The 16,793-nt window shown below is 39.2% G+C and overlaps 1 protein-coding gene across 1 annotated transcript in view; it reads left to right on the forward strand.

The window, feature by feature from the left end:
- Nucleotides 1-492: 492 nt before the first annotated feature.
- LOC128656363 (probable cation-transporting ATPase 13A4) overlaps nt 493-16,793 on the forward strand; it is a 299,696-nt gene continuing 283,395 nt past the window's right edge. Inside the window, exon 1 of the mRNA XM_053710226.1 lies at nt 493-612. Coding sequence (XP_053566201.1) covers nt 529-612 — 84 coding nt within the window. The 5' untranslated portion in view covers nt 493-528. The remainder of the gene's footprint in view (nt 613-16,793) is intronic.

A 16,793-nucleotide genomic window follows, 5' to 3' on the forward strand; every position in this document is an offset into this window, starting at 1 on the left:
TGTTTTGATACGTCAGATCTTGCTTGGCATGGTGCGTTAGTAATAAAAATGGTAGAAAACAATCCAACAGAGTGGTATAAATGTATTTTTGAGAAATAAGTTAATTCACATTTAAGGTTAGATCATAAGAAATCCAGGACAGATGGGGTATCATGGAAGCGGGGATCTTATAGTCACAGGAGGTGCAACAAGGAAGAGCATTCTATAGTATGTAGAATAAGGTCCACAAGGACGTATTTGTGTTAAGTAGGAATTGTACAAGGTTCAGGATGATACTTTTGTGTTTTGATCCGGTTTCCTGTGTCATGGATCTAACAATTATGTATCATTTAAATTGTATTCTCTGTTGGATTAATAAAGAAAATTTAATAATTAATGTTTGTTATCTATTTTAATGAGGAAAAAAAACGTTATGCTCTTCTTTTATAGACTGTCTATGGAAATGAGTAATAGTGACATCATAAAATATTCTTTCTACAGGATGAGCTGAAGTGTTACTCCAAAAAGAAAGTAAATGTGATCTATCCTATGCCAGGTAGAAAACAAGCTGACTGGGTCATTGCTGATAACAATTCCACCCTAATAAAGTCCTTAATCAAACCACAATACAAGGTAAATATCTAGCTTTTTTTTCTTTGTTACTCCGATTTTAAAAGAAGTCAAGTAATTCAAAGGCTTAAAATAAAGGGCTAGATTATTAGTGGAGCTCTGTTTTATACTCTCGCTTGTGCTTTAATGTGAAGGTCCATTTTGATGAATTAGTGCCCGGTTTTTAATAAACCTATTAAAAACAAGGGCACTTTATTTCATCAAAATTGACATTTCACTGTTTTCTTCAAAAACTTACCTTTTAATCCTGAATGCTGCTCCTGTGATTCCCCAAGCCGTCAGAAGCCTCTGCAGACATCAGAAATGACGAATCAGGCTTCCTCCAAAGCAGGATTCGTAATTTTGGACCCGCAAAGACGGATTGCGACGGTCGGAGGAAGTGCTGGGGCAGCTGCCAGGATTAAAAGGTAAGTTTTTGAAGAAAACAGTGAAATGTCAGTTTTGATGAATTAAAGTGTCCTTGCTTTTAATAGATTTATTAAAAACCGGGCACTAATTCATCAAAATGAACCTTCACTTTAACTTCGCTAGATGGAGGCTTTTTGTGTGCGTCGGGTTGCACTCGTATTAGAATTTGAAAGTAAAAAGTTTATGCACAAGTAAAAACCAGTCAAAGACAAAAAGTAAAACTCAGAATATAATAACTGCATTAACGCGTTCTCCTGTAGACTTCAATGGAGCGCAAAAACTGCAAAAAACCTAACACATACTCGTGCGCTATCCTGACCTTGTTTATTCAAAAATGATAAACCCAATATGAATTATGAATATTTCACATTCCAATGTTCTTCACATAGCAAAATATATATATGTGATGACTTTTTGGTAAAAATAAAATCTATACATATACATAATTCTGTCTCTGTACGCCATCACAATAGATTTGAAATGAAACAACCGAGATGCAATTGAAGTGCAGGCTTTCTTTAATTCAAGGATTTTCGACAAAAATATTATATGAAGCGTTTAGGAGTTTTAACCATTTTCATACACGGTCCCATTATTTCAGGGGCTAAAATGTAATTGGGCAAATTAACACAATCCTAAATAAAATGTTCATTTTTTAATATTTTGTCGAGAATGCTTTGAAGGCATTGACTGCTTGAAGACATGGACATCACCAAAACGCTGATTTCCTCCTTGGTGATGCTTTGCCAGGCCTTTATTGCAGCTGTCTTCAGTTGTTGTTTGTTCTTGTGTCTTTCTGCCTTAAGTTTTGTCTTCAGCAATGGAAATGCATGCTCGATTGGGTTGAGGTCAGGTGATTGACTCGACCATTGCAGAATATTCCACTTGCTTTCACAATATGTTTTTGGGCATTGTCCATCTGTAAAGTGAAGCGCCATCCAATCAACTTCACTGAATTTGGCTGAATCTGAGCAGACAATATATCCCTATACACTTCAGAATTCATTTGACTGCTTCTGTCTTCTGTCACATCATCAATAAACACTAGTGACCCAGTGTCATTAGAAGCCATGCATGCCCATGCCATCACACTGCCTCCATCATGTTTTACAGATGAGTTTGTAGGCTTTGGATCATGAGCCGTTCCAAGCCTTTTCCACAGTCTTTTCTTCCCATCATTCTGGTACACGTTGAACTTAGTTTCATCTGTCCAAAGAATGGTGTTCCGGAACTGGGCTGGCTCTTTAAGATATTTTTGGGCAACATCTAATCTGGCCTTTCTATTCTTGAGGATTATGAATGGTTTGGATAACCCTCTGAATTTGCTCTTGTGAAGTCTTCTCTTCATTATAGACTTGGAAAATGATTTGCCTAAGTCCTGGAGCATGTTTTTCACATGGCTGGATGTTGTGAAGGGGTTTTTCTTTACCATGGAAAGGATCCTACGATTATCCACCAATGTTGTCTTCCATGGATGTCCAATACTTTTTGTATAGCAGAGCTCACAAGTGTGTTCTTTTTTTCCTCAGAGTATACCAAGCTGTTGATATGGCCACTTCTAATGTTCCTGCTATCTCTCTGATGGATTTCCTTTTTTTTAAGCTTAAATATGGCCTGTTTCACTTGCATTAAAAGCTCCTTTGAAAGCATGTTGTGGGTTCACAGCAACAGCTTCCAAATGCGATTGCCACACCTGGAATCAATTCCAGACCTTTTAATTCTTAATTGATGATGAAATAAAAAAGGAATAGCCCACACCTGTCAATGAAACAGCTTTTGAGTCAATTGTCCAACTACTTTTGGTCCCTTGAAAAAGAGGGAGCTACATATTAAAGAGCTGTAAATCCTAAGCCCTTATTCCAATTTGGATGTGAATATCCTAAAATTTAAAGTGAGAGACTGCACTTTAAGCCCATATTCATTATTTAACTGTAACTTAAATTTATTTTGGTAAACAGCCTAACTGTATATATATACAGTTAGGCTGTGACGGCATCAGAACGAGGCTCCCATAGGAGCAGGAGCACTCTTGTGAGCACAATGCTTCCTAGAAATATAATACCAGCACACATTATCGTGCACTGGTACTAAAAACACATATTTATAATCTTAAAAATTCCTGTCCCTTTAAAAAACAAATAAAAGTTACCTATAAGATATATTTGTTATTTATTTATGTATATATATATATATATATATATATATATATATATACATATACATATAGAACATATTCTGATATGTGAAGAACATTGAAATGTGAAATATTTATATTTTTTTGCTGCATTGACTTCTACGGGGGAATACGTTAAAGCGCTTAGGATATTCAAAGTTTGACTTTTTTTTTTTTTTTTTTAAAGTTCTTTATTTATTCGAAGAACATACATCAACTTTCAACTCAATGTACATGTACATTAATGTAAACATCAATATCCTTGATATAAAACAGAGAATAAACCATTTATCTAAAGCAATGCATGCCTTCATTTTCTGTTAGTATTAACATTCCCTTCAGTCTTATTTCTCATCTCCTCTACCCACCTACCCCGAGGTGTCTCTGTTCTCCCTGTCTGGGCTGGCGTGGTCCTCCACTATTTGATTGGACATACCTCTCAAAGTCAAGTTTCCATTCCCCTCTCAGTTGTGCCTCTAAGATAAAGGTAGTATTTCTTATTGGGTATAGTATTTGTAGCTGTTGTTCTTGATCCAATGAGTATAGGTATATTTCCCATTTGTTCATAAACCGTTTTGTGTGTGTCTGTGCGTCTACTAGAGTGTCTGCTTGCTCATATAGTAGTTGTTGGTAGATTTCTCTTTTAAGCTGTTGTAGGGTTGGGGCTCTCTGAGTTAACCAATTCTTAAGGATGACTTTCCTTGCCCGTAAGATTGCATTGTGTGTAAATACTGTGTTCGATTTATTTGTATTTCTACATTCCAAGAAGACCAATGCCTGGGGTGTAAATGGTTATAGTGGGATTCCCATTGACCTGAGCCAGTAATGAGTCATACTCCAAAATCTAACCAATTTGCGGCAGTTCCAAATCATATGCATTAATCCTGCATCCTCTTGAGCGCACCTTGGACAAGCTCCTATAGAGTCAGTTTCCCATACTTTATATAGTTTCGGCGTCACATATGCCTTTTCAAGGAGCTTAATGTGGGATTCTCTAAGATCCATAGATAGAGTAGCACGCTGAACTCTCTCTATACTCTGTTTGACTTGTGCTGTAGTGATCTCTACATTTAGTAATGATGACCATCTATCACTAATATGTTTTTGGGTACTCTCATTAATCGGTGCCATCAAGGCTTTGTAAATAGGAGTGATAGATGTGTTTCCTTGCGTGAACGAGTTGGTCAATTGATACACTATGTGGTTACCGTAAGGAAATCCTTCGTGATCAAGGAGTGACGCTACATAGTGTCTGGCCTGTAAGTATGCAAAATGGTGTGATTTTTGTAATGTATATGTGGTCCGTAAGTGTTCGAATGTGCGTATTGTTTTTCCATCACCCTCTAATATTTTGTGTACCATGTCCAAACCCTTGTTCCCCCAATCTTTAAAGGTTTTTGATGTCATCCCTGGAATGAAATTGGGGTTCCCCTGTAATGGGATGTATTTAGATACCTCATGCTTGAATCCCAGGTTACTACATAGTTTCCTCCAGGCAAGTAGTGGTTGCTGGAAAATAGCGTACTGCGGGAGGTGATTCTCTACTTTTGCAGCTTTTAAATGTGGTAACATGGTGAGGAACCATGGGAAGGTTAAGTGTCTCTCTAAGTCAGGAATGGTGAAATAGTCTCTACCCGTAAGCCAGTCTAGGACGTATTTGGATTGTGCCGCCCAGCTGTAGAGTTCTATGTTTGGCACGGTCATGCCCCCAGAGTGGAATGAACTTCTCATCCTATCCGCTCTGATTCTATGTTTTTTTTTAGCCCAAATAAAGGCGAAGAAGAGAGAGTTCCAAAATTTCAGGTCTTCCCTACTGATTAATAGAGGTAACATTTGTAATTTGTAGAGTAATTTAGGGAAGAGAATCATTTTAATGAGTCCTATTCTAAGGGGGAGTTTCGCCCAGCTCCCCACTAAGTTCGTGGCTTCTCTCTTCAACGATGTATAATTTATGCCATACCAATCTGCCGGGTTTAAAGCCAACTCTACTCCTAGGTATTCAAAGGTTTTCCCTGCCTGTTTGAAGTTATAGTGAAGGTCAAGGGCCCCTGCAGTGGGTGTCAGCCATATTACTTCTTTTTTGTCATTATTTATTTTATAGCCAGACACCTGACTGAAGTTTGCTATGATATCCATGATCTTAGGTACATTTAGACCAGGGTTTTGCACATATAGGATCATATCATCGGCAAAGAGTGATAGGTGGAGTCTGGCCGGTCCCACTTTAAGTCCTTCAGTCTGTGACCTAATTTTTACTGCTAGGGGCTCTAAGGCTAGATCAAAAAGCAGGGGTGACAGCGGACACCCCTGCCTCATACCTCTTTCTAAAGTGAAGGGTTGAGATTGCGCTCCGTTGACTATGACCGCCGCCCGAGGAGTAGTATACAAGGCCTTCAGCGCTTTCAGAAACGAACCCTCAATTCCAAACCTACCAAGGGTAAAAAACAAGTGTCCCCAGAGAACATTGTCAAAGGCTTTTTCTGAGTCTACAAGTAGAACGCAAGCCTCATCTCCCTCCCTCACCCGGGTCCCCAATTTAGTGTTCCAATAGTGAGTTAGTAGTAAGAGTTCTAACATTTTTGACAGCTGACCTTCCCTTAATAAACCCCGTCTGATCGGTGTGTATAACTCCCGGCATGACCAATGCCAATCTATTTGCCATGATTTTTGTTAATATTTTATAATCCGAGTTCATCAGTGAGATCGGACGATATGAAGCTGGGTTGAGGGGTTCTTTGTCTGGCTTAAGTATCAAGCTGATATTGGCCTCAGTGAATCTACTAGAGGAAATATCCAAACCTCCCAAGATGGCATTGAAGAGGTCTGACAGTACCTCCGCCACCTCTAGCTGAAGAATCTTGTAAAACTCCCCCGGGAGTCCATCAGGACCCGGGGCTTTCTCTGAAGGGAGGTTGCCAATGGCTTTCTCGACCTCTACTGCTAATATTGGGGCATTTAATTAATTTTTCTGACTTTCTGTGACTTGCGGCAGTGTCAGTGCTTCCCAAAAGGAGTCCAAATGTTTTAATTCTATGTCCTGAGTCTTGTATAGGTTTGAGAAAAACCTGCCAAAAGCCTGTTGTATGTCGGTTGTGGTGGTGAGTGTAGAGTCCTGCACTCTTATTGCTGATATGATAGAGGATCGCCTTGTCAGCTTTATTAGTCTAGCAAGCATCTTACCCGTCCTGTTGCCATGTCTATAGAATCTAGCATGGGCTTTTGTTATGTCTCTAGTCGCTCCCTGCAATAAGAAGGTATCCCTTAATGATTTAGTCTCTTTGTATTGAATTATATTAGCTACAGTGGGGCAGCGTAAGTAGCAATTGTGTGCGTTAAGGAGTTTTTTCATTAGGAGCTCTTCCCTAAGTTTTTTCTGTTTCCTGATGTTAATGGCATAGGAAGTGACCACCCCCCTCAACACTGCCTTGGCCACTTCCCAAAAGAGGATTGGAATATCTCTGTGGTTACTATTTAAGTCTTTATAAGCCAACCATTCTCCCACTAGATGATTCTTTAAGTTAGCGTCATGTACCAGATACCTAGGGAAAACCCATCCCTCTCTTCCAGTCTTGCTCAGTCCCAGGCTGAGTTCGATCGTGACTGGTGCATGGTCAGATATGGTTGGATTGTCTATTCCAGTCTTAGCAATTCTTGTAGTCAATGCAGGAGATATTAGGAAGAAGTCAATTCGCGACAGTGTGACTTTAGTGGGTGTGATACATGTGAAATTCCTCACTTCTGGGTTCCTCTCTCTCCATATGTATACAAGTTGTAGAGCTCTCTTAAATTTATTCAGAGTTAAGGTGTCCTGTTTCACATTGTACTGTCTACTGGGGCCCGGTGCGGAGAGATTAGGATTCTTATATCTGTCTGCAGGTGTTTGTGGTGCTATATTATAATCTCCCCCTATTATTATAGGTATATCATCCATTTTCATGATAGTTGCCCTCATGTTATTCCAGAATTCTTTCTTGTGAGTATGTGGCTCGTAAACCCCACCCAAAATTAGAGGAGAGCCCTCCAAAATAATCGGAAGAAGCACAAATCTTCCTAGTGGGTCTGTTATTGTTTGGACGATTTTATAATCTAGATTCTTTCTGAACAGAAATGCTACCCCCCTCGCTCTGGAATTCTCATATGGCGTGTATATTACCTCCCCCACCCACTGTTGTTTAAGTTTGTCGTGTTCACTAGGTTTCAAATGTGTCTCTTCTAATATGGCTATATCTGTTTTCTTGCTCTTAAGATATTTTAGAATGGCTTTTCGCTTAATGGGTGATGTAACCCCACCCACATTCCAGGACAGTATGTGGATCCCCATATTCAGACACTGGAGTTGAGTTCCCCTCCCCTCTTCTCTCCCTGTAAACGTATTGTGGTGTGTTGTCCTCGAAATTTGCTAGTTCGAGATACTATGTAAGTTTATTTTGTATTACTTACTGTTTGACACCTCGGGGTAGTTCCTGTGACCACTGTTCAACCACCAAAGCCACCTCAGAGAGCTCCTAAGAGGTAGTTTCAATGGGGAGCTACTAAGAATATCAAAAGTAAACAAGTTAAACAATAAGTGGATATATCAAAAAACAATCAAAACAGTAACAGTAGATTAGTGCAAACAATTCAAAGACCCCCCTCCCCCCCCCCCCGTTTTCAAAAAAGGATATATGAGAAAAACTCTATAGACAAGAGTTAAAGTCTTCAGTCCTTATATGGTAACAGTTCCAACTCTAAAATATCTGCATAGCATACAACTAGAAAAATTGCTTGTTTCAAGAGATAGTAGAGTCAGGTCTCCTCTTCCTCGATTTCTTCATCATCCTCATTGTGGTTGTGTTTCCTAAAGTCAAGAGATCTCATGAAAATCTTGAGCTGAGCAGTGTCCTCAAAGAATCTTGGTCCTTGAGGTGTTTTTACCTTAAGTCTGGCCGGGTATAGCAGGGCTATAGACTCTACCTTATCAATAAGCTCTTTGCAATAGAGTGAAAACTCTCTCCTCTTCTTGGCAACATCAGTAGAGTAATCCTGAAATAGATGCAGCTTGCTCCCTTCATACACCAGGTTGGGGGCCTGCCTGTATGCCTTGACAAGCAACGTCTTATCTTTAAAGTTTAAATACTTTATCATGACTTGTCTTGGAGGGACTTTTTGATTTTCCTTCTGTTGGGGAACTCCAACCCTATGAGCCCTTTCGACCACACAGGGAACATTAACATTGGGAAGCTTCAATAACTGCGGCAGGGTCTGCACTGCGAAATCAATAAGAGACGAGCTAGGGATTGACTCAGGAAGGCCCACAACTCGGATGTTATTCCTTCTGGACCTATTTTCTAGGTCATCTAATTTTTCACGTAGGACTTGGTTCTGTCGCTGTAGTTGTGAGACATTCAGTGTGACGTCCCTTTGTTGACTCTCTGTATCCACCACTTTATGTTCCACTGCTGTAAGTCTTGTAGAAAACATCTTGAGATCTGTTGTAAGGGTATCCAAGCCTGTCTGTAGTTGCTCTATTTTCGGGAGGAATAGAGCCGAGAGCTGTGATACTTTTGGGTGGGTATCTTGCTGAGCTTGCTCAGTCCCACCAGAGGTAGTAGCTTGTGTGGTATGTATCTCAGCTTAATTTTTGAGTCTCCTGTCTTGCTGGCGCTGCTTGCTGGCCATCTTGTCAGTTTGTTTGTTATACGGTGTAAAATATCTTTGCATACAGAGGTATGAGCGCTGTAACGCCTGGTTCAGCAATGCAATAAACAGCAAGCAGAGGGGGGCTTAGTGGAAGTTCAGGACCAGCATATATTTGCCGCAGAAGTATCTAGATATCCCCCTATGGAGCCACACTCAGCCCAGTTATTGATACCCAAAAGTCAGAGACAACCTATGTTAATTAAAGAGAGCCATTAAGGAGACTTCAGTTAAATCACAGATTACATTTGGCTGAAGATGTTATGACGGGGGGGTTTCTCATGGGGAGTGTGCGTGGCCTACACCATCTTCATTGCTAGGGTCGTTATGTGAGAAAAAATTCTATGGGTGTTACAGGCAGTTGTGTGTCCCTACCTTTCTCGCCCTCTCTGCCCTCGCTTCTTTAATTGAATCCTTCCCCTGCTTAGTATAGAGGTTCCCAGGGAAGTAAAGTAAAACGGCCCACACGCTGTCTCAGCAGTTCTGTATCTCAGATTGCGTGGTAATTTTAGTAGTGCTAAAAAGAAGTTTAATCTGCTGCAGTATGAATAAAGAGGGCTTAGAGCCGTGAAGTGAGCAATCCCTGTACTGTGGCAATCTTTATATGTATTGAGCTGCTTAGCTTAGGTCCTCGTTCGAGGTACTCACTGTGTGTCTGTCCCTTCAGCCTCGAGGCAAGATGGCGGCTGCCAGCCTATTGCGCAGTTTGTCTTCAGGGAGTTGTGCTGTGCGCGGTAGTTTTGTGGGCCAATTTCCAACTATACGAAGCTGTGGTAAGTCGGATCAATGGTCCCCCTATCTCCCCTGATGTTTTGGGGCTTTCTCCTATCTCCGCCGCGACCTCTTGCCAGGTGTTTATCAAAGTGACTTGCCAGCAAGGGAGCCGATGAGTCTTGCTCCTTGCTTCACTAAGTCCAGGCAGATCCTGAGAGGTGACTCTGCCAAGGAATGTAGCTTGTCGGGCAAATTATGAGGTTTATACTCAGATTTAGGAGCTTGATTACTCGGAGCTCACCAAACCTGCTCCCATCTGTTGCGCCCGCCCACCGGAAGTCGTCCAAAGTTTGACTTTTTATGCGCATCAGGGTAGAGTGTCAGCAAAATCTTTTAACTTTCAACTTGTAATATGAGCTCTACCCTAGGCGTGCAAAAACCTTACAACTAGAGGAGTTAACGTGCGAGCGGGAGAGATAAATATCGCTCCACTCTTATTTTAGTTCAAAATATTAGGACAGATTATAAGTGCTGCTCTTATATATAAAGTATATATTTTCTTGCTTAACTGCACTCAAAGTAAAATATTTGTGTGGCCGGATTAGTGTATTACAAGTTGAAAACGAAAGTCATCTATGGGGCGCACTACAAAAACCTGACACTGTGCTATATCAACTGCACTAAAGCTGAAGGTGCCTTAGGAATATTTTACATTCCTATGTTATTCACATAGAAAACATGTTCTTTATATATATATATATTGACAAGCTTTCGGAAGAGTTCCTTCCTTTATCAAGTCTAAAGCAATACTGACCAATTCAATGGAATTTACAGATTATATCTTAAAACACAGAATAGCTAAAAAAACAGTGCAGGGAGAGGAGGAGGTGTCGTAAAAATCATGAGGGGGGCTTAGGTAACAGGCAGACAGTGTCCAATGTAGGAGAACAGACAGGGGAAATATATAGCTTTACATAGAGCATATACTGACATAAAGTTATATATCAACATTGAATCAATAGCTATAAAGATGTGAAATTGTATATACAGGGGGAATACAAAAGTTAAAAAAAGACAAAAGTGTGGACATAGGCTTACCTGTGTACCTATGTATAAAGAATGTGGAATATACAATGTAATTGACTAAATGAAAGTCTTTTTTATGAAATATTGCTGTACAGGGATTCCACATGAAGATGGTATTGATGCCTGCTTAAACTTTCTTTCCTCCAAAAGCCCTAACCAGACATATAGTGCTTCTACAGTCAGTAAACTTACAGAATTTATACTTACAATTATTTCATCTTCAACCACTCCATCTACTTACAAACCATGGGAACAGCCATGGGCACCAAAATGGCACCACAGTACGCAAACCTCTTCATGGCTGACTTAGAACAGAGATTCCTAGCCACTTACCCTCACAAACCCTTCAAATACTTTCGCTACATCGATGATATTTTCATCATATGGACAGAAGGAGAAAAAAACCTTGAACATTTTCATAAATCATTTAATCTATTTCATGCATCAATCAAGCTTAAAATGAACTTTTCTAGAGACTGTGTCAGCTTCCCGGATACAACAATATCCATCACAAATGGCAAACTGCACTCATCTATATACAGGAAACCAACAGATAGATGCAGCTACCTCCACAGCTCCAGCTCCCACCCCAATCACATTAAAAAATCCATAATCTACAGTCAGGCTACAAGATACCACAGAATTTGCTCAGATACCAAGGACTGTAACAAACACCTCATCACACTGTCCCAATCATTCAGAGAAAAAGGTTACAAAACAAGGATTATAAATAAAAAAATTAACTCTGCCCTCAATACTCCACGTGAACACTTACTACAATACAGGGAGAAGAAAAACATATCACGTATCCCACTAGTAGTCAAATACAACCCTGCTGTGGAAGGGATACGAAAAATCATAAAAGACTTACAGCCACTACTCTTAGAGGATCCCACAATCAAAAAAATCATTCCAAAACCCCCAATCCTGGCATACAGACAACCACCTAACCTAAAGCAGAAACTGGTATATAGGAAGCTACCCCTTGAGAAAAAGAATACTCAGAATGGAACCAAGTGCTGCTATAAAGCTCTCTGCAAACTGTGTCAACACGTTTGTGAAAGCAGCACAGCAAATCACAATAATAAATCTTATAACATTAAAGGGGCATATTCATGTATATCTGCAAATGTGGTATACATGATACATTGCACTGCATGTGAAATGGGATGCTATATTGGAGAAACAAGCCAAAAACTGCACCTTCGAATGAACTTACACAGACACTCAATCAAAAACCTTTTCACCCAACCTGACCACTCCATCCAAAACCTCAAAATTAAAATTCTCAGAGGCAACTTCAAAAACACCATGGAAAGAAAAACCTTTGAAATAAAAATGATAATGCACTTCAACCAGTTTAATTCTGGACTAAATGTGGACTCTGGGTTCTTAACACATTATCAAAATTTGTAATGTACTTTCATTTAGTCAATTACATTGTATATTCCACATTCTTTATACATAGGTACACAGGTAAGCCTATGTCCACACTTTTATCTTTTTTAACTTTTGTATTCCCCCTGTATATACAATTTCACATCTTTATAGATATTGATTCAATGTTGATATATAACTTTATGTCAGTATATGCTCTATGTATAGCTATATATTTCCCCTGTCTGTTCTCCTACACTGGACACTGTCTGCCTGTTACCTAAGCCCCCCTCATGATTTTTACGACACCTCCTCCTCTCCCTGCAATGTCTTCGTAGCTATTCTGTGTTTTAAGATATGATCTGTAAATTCCATTGAACTGGTCAGTATTGCTTCAGACTTGAGAAAGGAAGGAACTCTTCCGAAAGCTTGTCAACCTATAAATGTATAGTTAGTCCAATAAAAAAGTATCATTGCTCAAGCAATACTCTTGTTATTTTGATATCTAAATCTCTGGACTAACACGGCTACTCCAATCAACGTATATATATATATATATATATATATATATATATATATATACACGATTTTTCACAAAGAAAGGCACTCTCCGGTATTTCAATCAAAAAATACTTTACTGCATAAGCTGCATGAACAATTTCAGGTATACACCAGTCCTCAGACACTTGAAAACGTTCTGGCAGCTTATGCAGTAAAGAATTTGTTGATTGAAATCCTGGAGAGTGCCTTTCTTTGTGAAAAATTGTGTATATTGGTTGGAGAGCACCCCGGAAGATGCAAAGTTGAGCGAGTGCTGGGTCCTCCTTTGGACTTTATATATATATATATTTGTATATTATGGACCAGAGTCTGAGTTGAGCACAAAATTGTGCTTTCGTTAGTAAATATGTAAATATGCGCTGGAATTATAAATACAGCGCAATGTGAACGTGACCTCCCGTTCGCATTGCATGGAAGCTTTGTACTAATGAGCGTTTTCTTCCATAGGCTCCAATGGGAGCCTTGTTTTTATGCCGTTAGTAACGGCAGAGAACCTAACGCAGTGAAGGTGGTAAATCACGCAGCGATGGGCAGCAAAGGTTAAATATACATGTATATGTATATATACATATACATTTATGTGTTTATATGTGTATATACACAAATTAACACATAAATAAATATATATGTATATAAGCATATACATATATAGTTCAAGAAACAACACAGTCCCTATAGACCACAATTTAAAGGCACTTTTCAGTGTCGTTTTTATTCTAACATCCCATATCCACACACACTTTAACTCCTTAAAACTGCATTGTGCAGTTTTTGATAACAAAATAAAGATGCTACATTTTTTTTAAAGGTACCTTACACTTAAAGGTACACTGAACCCAAACATTTTCTTTCGTGACTCAGATAGAGCAGTCAATTTTAAGAAACTTTCTAATTTATCAATTTTACTTCTTTCTCTTGCTATCTTTATATGAAAAAGAAGGCACCTAAGCTTTTTTCTTGGTTCAGTGCTCTGGACAGCAGTTTTTGATTGGTGGATGAATTTATCCACCAATCAGTAAGGACAACCTAGGTTGTTCAGCAAAAATGGGCCGGCATCTAAACTTACATTCTTGCATTTCAAATAAAGATACCAAGAGAATAAAGAACATTTGATAATAGGAGTAAATTAGAACATTGCTTAAAATGTCATGCACTATCTGAATCACAAAAGAAAAAAAATTGGGTTCAGTGTCACTTTAATGTTGGGGCAATTGGGGATATTTTTTTCAGTATCCAGAGATCTGGGCCTCTAGTTATCAAGCCGTCAACCTCAAATGCGCTGGAATTCCGCAGCGTATTTGTGGCGAGGCTGATTCACCTAAGTTATCAAGCCCTACACACCGGCAAAAGTAGAATTTTGTGACGTAAGCTACGATCCGCCGGTCTCAGTCCGACACCAATCGATTCTTACGTCACTCCAGATGTGACGAACGCAAGTTCTGCACAATCTGACTACTTTTGCTAGTTATCAAATGACTAGCAGGTACGCTCGGCACTTTTCTGGCCCAGCGTACCTGGTTTTCAATCCGCTGCCCTGGAGGTGGCGGATCCCATAGGAAACAATGGGAGTCTGACCATAGCGAAAGTTCATGTTCGCTGCTGCCCGACATCCCATTGATTCCTATGGGAGATGTCTGCACCTAACATCCTAACATGTACCCCGAGTCTAAACACCCCTAATCTGCCCCCCCTACACCGCCGCCACCTACATACATGTTAACCCCTAAACCGCCACTCCCGGAGCCCACCGCCACTCTAATAAACGTATTAACCCCTAAACCACAGCTCCCGGACCCCGCCGCAACTATAATAAATTTATTAACCCCTATCCTGCCGATCCCGTACCCCGCCGCAACTAAATAAATTGTTTAACCCCTAAACTGCCACTCCCGGACCCCGCCGCCACCTATATTAAACTAATTAACCCCTAATCTGCCCCCCTACACCGTCGCCACCTATAATAAATTTATTAACCCCTATCCTACCCCCCTATACTGCCGCCATATATATTAAACTAATTAACCCCTAAACCTAAGTCTAACACTAACCCTAACACCCCCCTAACTTAAATATTATTTTAATAAATCTAAATAAAAATTACTCTTGTTAACTAAATTAATCCTATTTAAAACTAAATACTTGCCTATAAAATAAACCCTAATATAGCTACAATAATACTAATAATTATATTGTAGCTATTTTAGGATTTATTTTTATTTTACAGGCAAATTTAAATTTATTTTAACTAGGTACAATAGCTATTAAATAGTTATTAACTATTTAATAGCTACCTAGATAAAATAAGACAAATTTACCTGTAAAATAAAAACTAACCTAAGTTACAATTACACCTAACTCGACACTATCATTAAATAAATTATTCATATTTAAAACTAAATACTTACCTGTAAAATAAACCCTAAGATAGCTACAATATAATTAATAATTACATTGCTGCTATTTTAGGATTTATATTTATTTTACAGGTAACTTTGTATTTATTTTGACTAGGTACAATAGTTATTAAATAGTTATTAACTATTTAATAACTACCTAGCTAAAAGAAATACAAAATTACCTGTAAAATAAATCCTAACCTAAGTTACAATTAAACCTAACACTACACTATCATTAAATTAATTAAATAAATTAGCTACCAATACCTACAATTAAATACAATTAAATAAACTAAACTAAATTACAAAAAAAAAAACACTAAATTACAGAAAATAAAAAATATATTACAAGAATTTTAAACTAATTACACCTAATCTAAGCCCCCTAATAAAATAAATAAAAAAAAATAATAAAAGTCCCTACCCTATTCTACATTACAAAGCTCTTTTACCAGCCCTTAAAAGGGCTTTTTGCGAGGCATGCCCCAAAGTATTCAGCTCTTTTGCCTGTAAAAAAAAATACAACCCCCCCAACATTAAACCACCACCCACATACCCCTACTCTAACCCACCCAAACCCCCCTTAAATAAACCTAACACTAACCCCCTGAAGATCTCCCTAACTTGAGTCGTGTTCACCCAGCCGGGCCGAAGTCATCATCCAAGAGGCGCTGAAAAGGTCTTCCATCCGATAGAAGTCTTCATCCAAGGGGCGCTGAAGAGGTCTTCCATCCGATAGAAGTCTTCATCCAGGCGGCATCTTCAATCTTCATCCATCCGGAGCGGAGTAGAGCCATCTTCATAAGAGCCAACGCGGAGCCATCCTCTTCAACCGACGACTACCCGACGAATGAATATTCCTTTAAGTGACGTCATCCAAGATGGCGTCCCTCGAATTCCGATTGGCTGATAGGATAGGATTCTATCAGCCAATCGGAATTAAGGTAGGAAAAATCTGATTGGCTGATTGAATCAGCCAATCAGATTCAAGTTCAATCCGATTGGCTGATCCAATCAGCCAATCAGATTGAGCTCGCATTCTATTGGCTGTTCCGATCAGAGGCATCTTGGATGACGTCACTTAAAGGAACTTTATTATAGGTGGCGGTGGTATAGGGGGTGGCAGGATAGGGGTTAATAGGTATTATGTAGGTGGCGGAGGGGTCCGGGAGCAGCGGTTTAGGCGTTAATACATTTATTGTAGTTGTGGCGGGGTCTAGGAGCGGCGGTTTAGAGGTTAATAACTTTATTTAGTTGCGCGGGGCTCCAGGGGCAACGTTATAGGGGGTAGAACAGTATAGTATAGTGTGGGTGCTTAGTGACAGCTTTTTAATAAAGCTGTAAAAAAGCCGAAGAGCAGCGAGATCGGATGAGTGATAACTATCACAGTCCGCTGCTCATCGCCCCGTACTTGGTGCATGGCTTTTGACAGCTTTTTTGAAAACTTTTGCGAACGTATTCAGGTCTGCGGCGGCAATGTGAGGCGAGCTTAGGCGAGCGTATTGGGCCGACGAATGCAAGAAAATTACGGAGCTTAATAACTAGAGGCCCTGATCTCTGTTTAATGAACTTGAGTGCAAAGTGCTACTACAAGCTTGAGGTAGCAATAACCAGCCTCTTGTAATAGCTGGCTAAATTAGCGCTTCTCTTTTAATCTAGCCCAATATATGCAGATATATATATATATGTAGAAATATATATTTCAATATATATATATTTTCAATAATTTAAGAACATACGGATTTAAAGTGTTTTTATTTAAAACACTTTTAACATGTTCAAAATGAATACAA

The sequence above is a fragment of the Bombina bombina genome, chromosome 4 (genome assembly GCF_027579735.1).
Source record: "Bombina bombina isolate aBomBom1 chromosome 4, aBomBom1.pri, whole genome shotgun sequence".
Lineage (NCBI taxonomy): Eukaryota > Metazoa > Chordata > Amphibia > Anura > Bombinatoridae > Bombina > Bombina bombina.